Source organism: Triticum urartu, chromosome 5 (genome assembly GCF_003073215.2).
Source record: "Triticum urartu cultivar G1812 chromosome 5, Tu2.1, whole genome shotgun sequence".
NCBI lineage: Eukaryota > Viridiplantae > Streptophyta > Magnoliopsida > Poales > Poaceae > Triticum > Triticum urartu.
The window spans coordinates 336,085,758-336,094,642 of NC_053026.1; the positions used below are offsets into that span (position 1 = coordinate 336,085,758).

General features: G+C 41.4%; 1 protein-coding gene across 1 annotated transcript; it reads left to right on the plus strand.

Moving 5' to 3' along the window:
- Positions 1–2,300: 2,300 nt before the first annotated feature.
- Positions 2,301–8,661, plus strand: LOC125508893 (D-aminoacyl-tRNA deacylase). The gene is made up of 9 exons (XM_048673690.1): positions 2,301–2,518; positions 3,330–3,513; positions 3,876–4,018; positions 4,087–4,150; positions 4,788–4,840; positions 5,376–5,431; positions 6,171–6,239; positions 7,077–7,262; positions 8,332–8,661. The coding sequence occupies exons 1-9, from the start codon at positions 2,417–2,419 to the stop codon at positions 8,459–8,461; spliced, it is 987 nt and encodes a 328-aa protein (XP_048529647.1). The 5' UTR covers positions 2,301–2,416; the 3' UTR covers positions 8,462–8,661.
- Positions 8,662–8,885: the final 224 nt, after the last annotated feature.

Below are 8,885 nucleotides of genomic sequence, written 5' to 3' on the forward strand. Positions count from 1 at the left end.
CTGCCCTGTGCCCGCAACTAAGAGGTACTGCCGCTTCTAGGAGCGGTACTACCGCTTAGGCGGTACTAGCCCGTATAGGGCTAAAGTACACTGGATGTACCTACGGTAGTGCCGCCAGAGCGGTACTACCACTGCCCCTAGGGGTACTACCGCTTAGGGATTTTAGACCTGGAGAGGCAGCAGTAGTAGAGGGTGCCAAGGCGGCAGTACCGTGCGAAGCGGTACTACCGTCCTAGTGCCGCTCTACTACCGCTTAGAGCAAAGTGGGAACAGAAGCTTGCATAGAGGAAAACCCCGCAAGTGGTAGTGGCGGCGGTAGTATGGGCTGCAGTACCGCCAGAGCGGTACTACCGTGCTACTACCGCCCTACTACCGTTAAAAGGAGACCGGCAACAGAATGTTGCACGCTCGGGGAAACCCTAAGCGGTAGTGCCACGAAGTACCCAGCGGTACTACCGTGGGCACTAGCGGCACTACCGCTTGCAAGTCACTAAACACACCACATAAAACATATGGAAACGCTCCAGAGAAGGGAAAGGAAGCTGTGGGTGCATATGGGGCTGTGTACGTGTCGATTCCACCCATACCTTTCCGAAGCGGACCCCCTCTTAATACTACGGCTTTCCTACGAATCAAATCCACCGAAAAGACACGTAGAGAACCGTTGTCTTCGATAGGCTCCGAGGGACACCGAATCATCTAGTGCCTAGACATGAGATATCTGAAATGCTTAATGCACACGGTTAGTTCGCAAATGCACTATCATCAATCACCAAAACCACTTAGGGAGAAATATGCCCTTACAAGAGTCCAGTTCAGCAGAATTTGACAAACCAGAACCTAAAATCCCCAAATTTTAGGGCACGGGGGAGGGGAGACTAGCCGTCATCGAAGATGTAGTTGCTTAGATGGTCCTTGCCGGAGATGCTGGTTGCCACGGCGCAAGCCTTGTGCATTCGGTGGGGTAAGGCTGATGATTCTGATGATGATGGGTGCGAGTCATCCTCCAAATCCACACCGCATCCATCATCAGATCCAAACAACTTGAATCGCAAGAAACGACCATCACCGCCACTTCCGTGAGCATCATCGTTGCCGAACGAGTCATCACCGACACCTCAAGTCGCCATGGGTTCTTGTAGTCGTGCGCGGGAGAAAGGGAGAAGAATGACAGGGAAACATTTTCGGCTAGGGGGTTAACCGCCGAGGGCAAACAACCATTAGATTTCTGGCAGATGGGCCAGCCTTGTCGGAAAATGGATTCAAATGGCCAAATCGCACGACCACTGCAATCTAAAACAAACCATCCCCAAAAGCGATTGTTTTGTTTTGAAAAAAGTTCCAATAATGGTAGTAGTAATCTTAAACCCTCATATGTGTTTTTTGTTTGTAATTTACTCAAAATATAAGTTGTACGCTATACAAATTATATTGTTGAATTCTTATGCGAAAGAAGTCTCCTATTATATTATTTTCGTGGTATATGTAATTTACAAATTTATTAGGTAATATACCTATTTCCAGGTAATTAACCCACCATCCACATTTAAGTGAGAAAACAAACTTTTTTAACTGTTTTACATAAACCCCCATCCCTTTGCTGGTAAATAACCCGCACTCCATCATTAAGTGACACAAAATGAATTATTTTTGTGTTTTACCGTAAACCCCTTACCATTTCTATAATTAACGTGCAGTCCATCTAGAACAAATAATATTTTTTAAAATACTCATATCTTTTAAACCACAACTCTAATTTTAACATGTTATGTATGAATTTGATTAGAAAAATGTGTAGAATATGAATATGATGTTATTTTAGCTGTTAAATATTTTAAAAATGCTATTTAAGATGCAATTTTAATCAATAGCGCATGATCTATCTTTCTTTCGTACCAACACCAACCAGGACTGCAATAAACACCTCATCAAAGCCAAATTAGAGACGAAACAAACCGTCGATAACGATGCATGTACGCCTCGGCAAAATCTTGCATGAGAAAAAAAGCAGATTTCTTATCTTATGTCGAGAAAGAGACGTCTCGACAAGACTTATTGGGGTATAATAAGGTCCGGGTGGTATTTTCTTCTCTGGCTCTTTTGCTAGTAAATCCACCCAAAATACGATGGTACGAGGAATATGTTATGGCCGAGTAGCTTGTTTGTGACTTGCACGGGACGCATCCGAGTTTTGTTAATTTAATCTCAGCCATTAAACGTCGAATCAAACGGCCCGTATCGTTCTGAGCCGTCACAGGCGTGTGCGCCGCCCCCTGAAAACCAATCCCTGCGGGCTTGCGGCGCGAAGCTTTTCTTTCCCCCAGAAGTAAACTACCGTCTCAATTTATTTTTTAATAAACTCCCACAGCTTTGAGGCGGCGAGAAGCAGACCGGAGGAGGAGGGGAATCGGAGAAGATGGTTGTTCTCGTGGTAGCGACGGCGTCCGACCCGGCGTCCATCGGCCCCGCCGCCGCGTTCCTGGCTATGCCTGGCTGGTCCCCCGGCCCGCCCATCCCGGTGAGGAAGCTCTTCCTATCACCCATCAACCTAACCCCTTTGAGTTTCGAGCACATTCGACTGTACACGCTGTTCTTGGCAATCTGTATGCATCAATCGCAAGATTAACTTTGCCGTTGAGTAAGGATGACTAGCAGCGACGAAGTGCGGTGCCGGTTAGGGTTGGCGCAGTGCGTAGTACTTAGAAATAGAACAATAGTTGCGACTGTGAAGCAGGAAGCTTGTTCGATGAGAAAAATCCCTGCCTCACGATTTGCTTCGTGAAGGCCAGAATTTCGCTCTTTGTTTGTCTACTGAAAAACCTCCATGTGGGGATAGATGCCATCTTAGAATGCGTGCAGTAAAATTATTCTGACTGTATTCTGTATCATTATTTTGGTTAGATTTGTCTTGAAGAATAGATTCAACCTATACTCTCTAGGTTTTGATATATTAAATAGAAATTTGTTGCCAAAGCTGTGTTATGGGGATTATTTCGGTGTCTGGAATGACACTTGTGACCGGAGGCATGACTGCTGTTGCTGGCAACATAGTGGCAGTGGCTGCAATCTGGGAGTAACAAGCTAACTGTTTATTAGGTGCGTTGTTGCTAGAATTTTATCCACGAGTATACCCTAGTAAATTGCATATCTCACTGGTGTACAGAGATCTAGGATCATGTAATGTAACAAAACAATGGTCCATTATGTTCCACTCTGATCTCAGTTAAAGTTACCTGCAATTTTTATCCTTATTTTATTTATTCGTAAGGTATCCGACAATGTGTTTGTGGCATAGTTCCCAACTAACTGGTGCTGATATTTGTTTTTAGGAGGGGATGGAGAGCTTTACAAATGGGAATGTTAGGTTATTGAAGCATGAACGCAGCATTGTTGCAGAGGATGATCTTGACCGTCGGTGGCAGGAAGCCACTGGAGAGGCTGTTTCCGAGGTCATATTCCTCAGCAAACACACTGCAGTCTCCAACCGCCCTGCACTCACTGTCCATCCAATCGGTTGGTTCTGCATTCATCTGTCTGTATCCTGTTTAATTCACAAGTGCAATCAAACCTCGATATGTTATGTGTAAAATCCTATTAAATATGTAAATATGATACCATATACAAATTGTTAGTACATTCGAAGTTACTGCACTTATTCTTCTAGCATACAGGCAGTTAATTATATTATATATTTTTCCTGATTTCCCTGTATACTTGAGCCTGCGATTGTTTGGTTTCATGGTTTGTGAGCAATGTCCATGCTTTTCAACCCACATGCATACAGGCATGTCGATTACTAATTAGTGGTTCCTTCTTACCACAATCATTGTTTTATAATTGATGGTTTGCTCATTCTTGTGAATCTACTTCTGAAGGTGTGCCACATCTGAGGGAGGATGAGACCCCCCCTCAAGGTGGGAGGCCTGGATGGGCAGCGGTGCCAAACCCTCGAATTGGCCCATGGTTCCGGTTGATGCAAAAGGTTGCTGCAGACCAAGGTCTTGTTCCAGAGTTTGAGGTATGTTGCTTCCTTGATGCCTTTTCTATTTCCAAATCAACTGATTTTAATACTGTTTGCTTTTGAAGATTACACTTGAAGCTACTCACCATGGACCACTTACCAGTACACCCACGATGTTTGTTGAGATAGGTACACATTTATATCCATCCTTAGTTCCTTACTCATACAAGCTATCTTTTATCGCTTAGCGCAGCCAAAGGATCGGTGGTTTGTTATTTAAGAATTATTACACATTAATTCAGGGACAAGTGCCTATTTAACGTATGATATGTAGGGTTGGACTCTCCTCTACCGTTTCTTTCACAAAACAAACAAACACAAACTATAATGAGGATACCTCAGTATCTCTGTTGAAGCATTTAGTCTACAAATGCCAACAATCATTTATATTATTATTTGAACTTTTGGATCTTAAAAATCCAAAAGATAGATAATTTATTATTTGGACTATAATTTTATCATATCAAATGATTCACACTTGTGCAACCCAAGCAGCCAGATAACCCACCTCTGTAAAACATCCTGCATTCGACATGAAAACCAATGAATCAAATAATCAACTCCTCCAAAGGATGCTGCACAGAAAAACTGGCTGATCGAGATGCTATAAAGTGGTTACATTGGGTTCATATGAATTTCCTGATATAAAAGCAGCAGATGGCCACTCGTGCAGTTGATTTACATATAAATGCAAAACAAGCAAGTCTAGGCTATTGTCAATGAGTATGTTGTACCAGAATAGCTAATGTGAATGCTTGTATGTCAGGAAGTACACAAGAATACTGGGGTAGACAAGATGCTGCGCAGGCCATTGCTCTAGTTGAGTCTCTCTCTCTCTCTCTCTCTCTCTCTCGTCATGTACTTTGTTCCTTCTTGTGGATTTGCAAGAGAACCCGAAGGGTTTCGTTGTTCGAACTGCAAGATCTCATGCCATCCCCCCTCCCCCCTCCAGAAAAAGATCATAATGCATGTACAGGTTGAAATTAGTACAGCAAAGCATTGACACTTATTGGTGCATTGCCCATATTCAATACCTTTCAGCTAAAATGTCAAGCTTTCACCCTTTTTCTTGAGTGTCAAACTTTCTTTTGTTTTAATTATGCATAGTACCTGTTGGAGTAGTACCAATTAGGCAATACCCAATGTGCAGAACTTTTTTTTAATTGTCACCATAAGTCCTAATGTGGTAGAATTAGGTAAGAACTTGCAAAAAATGCACTCTTATCACTGTTTAAAGTAACCGCAGGCTCAAAAGTCTCTAAATATTAATCAAATGTACATTTGACGACTTATTTGTTTCAAAAGTAAAAACAAACATAGGAGAACATGAAACTGAGCTCTCCAATCATTTCAGGTTCTATGGAAAGGTCTTGGTCTTGAGGAAGGAAATGCTGTTGGAACTTGGCTGGGGTATGTTGACATATTCTTTTCTCTACATGGAGTCTAACAATGAGGTGGTTGGATGGCTGGTTAGAATCCTTGCAGTGATTTATTATGTTTTATGGGGGTGAGCAGTGATTTAATTAAGAATTCTAACAGGAACTTTAAACCGCTCTGGGAATCAGGATGATTGGAATTTAACAACTCGAATTCAAGATTGTGCGAATAAAATGTTAGATCATCTGCAACGATGTATTAGTCAAAAGATTTATGACTTAACAATCTTCTATACTCCCTGCATCACTAAATATAGGTTTTCCTTAAATGCGTGCAGTCAAGCACTTAATTTTTGCTGTCAGTATGTAAAAATGTTACTTCTCGACAGATCAGGACATAGATGGATCAGTGTTATGATAAACGAAAAATAATTTCACTTTCAATATATTATGCTTCGCAAATTAATTTTTCTTTTGAACTGAAAACTGTAGGAGAGGTCCAGACACTAAAAGTTTGAAATTACAAGTCACAAACATTGGTCCTTTAGCAATATGTGCCACAATTCAGTTGACCTTGGTTTGTGAAACCTGTATCATTCTGCATTGGCATAATTAAGTTCTATTATGCTCTTGCATACCAGGGCTGCATCTTTTCACTGTCATACTTTACTTGTTTGGTATTTGAAATGGCGACCTTCCTTTTTTTTGTTTCAAGTATTCATTCATCACTTTTGCTCTTCTTAAGGCTCCAAACCTCATTTCTGGTTATGCAGGAGTGGTGAAAAGGTTCTACTAGGTATCGGTGGTGGTCACTACGCCCCTCGTCATACGGATATTGTCATGTAAGCCCTGAGGTGAAATTATTATTGCAGCAGTTTCTAACGACGCATTGCCGCCCCTCGAATTCTGGACTTATAATGCTTATTGTAGTTGTAATGATTCAGTATAAAAGTGTATGACCTAAGCCAACCCACTTTGTTACAGATAGATGATTGGCTGTTTCTTTTCATGCTCATGTTGTGTAGTGAAGTTGCTCCCTGATATTGACCACGAATCATGATGATATTATCTTAGGGAACATCCATGAGATTCACCTTAGATCACCATCTCCTCGTCTTTGATCTAATAACCGCATTTTGTGATTCCTTCCTTCTTAAACCTGGAACACATAGAGAGATGAAGGGGGAGAGGTAATACATGTGGTTCCACCTGTCACAGCAGCATAAGATAAATTCACCAATAGTACAACCAAATATACCATACATGGATCTTGAAGCAAAATATGTGGCCTTTATGAAGTGCTCTAATGCCAGTGTGCCAAAATGCATTCTTGAACATCTTATAACTTGTTTGGATTATGTAGTTATTAGTTTAAATCTTATTATCATACAAAGCATACTGTTGAAATGGATAACCATACTAGAAAAAAACAGTTTGTTCTGTACTGTTTGATTGGTTCTGACTTTTACCTAACTGCCGATAAATTCCTGATATCTCTTATGCTGAAGTGAATGTGTATGCAGCCCTATTCCTAAGTGACTACTCTTTCCGAGCAATGTGTTCTCAGTTTATGTATATACTTATTTAGTGAGGAGCAAACTGGCAGAGACGTGAGCATTCCGTTCATGCTTGAACAATATTAGTAGTCTGATATTGTTTACATCCTCAATTTTTATCAGCAAAGATGGTGTCTGGGTGGGTCATCTCCTGTCTGGTTACTCTTTGCCAATGGACGCTCCGCCTCAAGTAAATGGAAAGAGTTCTGGTGAGGTTGGTGGGATGTGGAAGCATTCCATCAAAGTTTCGTATGAAGCCACGAAGGCAGGATTTCCTGGTGGTGAAGTTATAGCACATCTTGATCAGAAGTAAGTAGCATAACCAGTTTCTTATTGTAGTAGCAGTTTCATAAACTGGGTTAATTAGCAGCAACCAACCCACCTTAAGGTGAAAACAAGCTTGTTTCGGTTCCCAAACAGTAAAATCTCAAATAATCTTTCTTGCAAATAGGTCGTATTGGAACTCTTGTGATCTTTCAATGTTGCTCAGTGCGGTTCCTGTGCACTGCATACCATCACAATCTATGAAATGAATATTCAATACTTTTTCTGGCATTTGGTTTTATTCGATGTATATGGTTAAATCATTTATTAACCTAACTATACCCTCCATATAATTCAAATCTCTGACTATTTCAAGCACCTAAGACCTTGTACAATGCTAGGTGCTTAGGGAGGTGCTTAGAAAAATAAACCGGTTTTTTCTGAAGCATCGGTGCCTATTTCTACAAGAGAGACGCCTAATTAAGCGTCTGCCCTATATAAAATAAGCACTGGTGCTTAAGGAAAGCCTGGTTTATTTCTCCAAGCACCTCTCCTAAGCACCTTGCATTGTACAAGGCCTAAATATTACGCTAGTTGAGTCTTGAATGGGCATGATAAGCTTTCCTTAATATCTTATATGTTCTTTTGGTTCATACTAGTTTGTACTGTTTGGCAAGAGTCTCCTAGGATCAATGTCCATTGAACATTGTCGAGTGTCACTCTTGGCAGCACTAATAGTTGTGATCACGTTTTTCATTTTCCTTCTTCTTTTCTGCTGGGCGGTCCACATTTATCTTAAAGTTCAACATTAACAGCTAATTTTTTCTGCAACTACTTGATAACTTCTGTCCATGACCATCTCATCATACTCACCTTTCTCTTCGTAATCATAATCATATAATGTTTCATTGGGATGCATTTTGCCCAAATCTGTTATTGTATAGCTTTGAACACAATGAAAATTCTGCTTCAAAGGTTCATTTCCGACTTAAATGCAAGCCTATTTAGTGTAGGTTTCGTTTGGATGGCGACAGTGACGAACATTTGCTAATGCTACCTTTTTCTTAAGCTAACGCTATGTTGTAGTCTGATGTTTTTGGTGCTTGCTTTGCAGGAGCTTCAAGGGCTGGCAAAAGAACGCCATCACGAGCTATTTGCAGGAGCAAAATATCAGGATAGGAAAACCCAACGATTTCCTCTGCACAAAAACTTGGCCGTGCCCACAAGGCAAGCCGTCGAAGTGACTTCACCCTCCCTAGGGCTTGGCACATGCAAATTGAGTAAATATAGAGCACTGTATTTTGATAATCCGATTTGAAGATGTAGAGTGGTCCCTCCCCGTTCGTCTTAGAAGGCCTGACTTGTGCCTATACGAGAGAGGCATATCTTAAGGACACGTTTGTCGAGTTTTTTGAAAAAAAAAAGAGGACACGGTTGTCTGCCAGACTACGCGTGCTTGCGGTTCCAAGAGTTGGCAGGCAAATGGGGCTATCATTATCCGTATTTTATTTCTATTGACCGACTAGATGATGGTTGAGACTTTACAAAAAGAAAATGGTTGAGACTGATACGCGTACTGTACGTTCCAGCTGGTTAGAGCATGCCAATCAATCCCGGTCACACAAAGGAGCCCGTCAGGGTTCAACTGCTAATTAGTCCTCACACGGC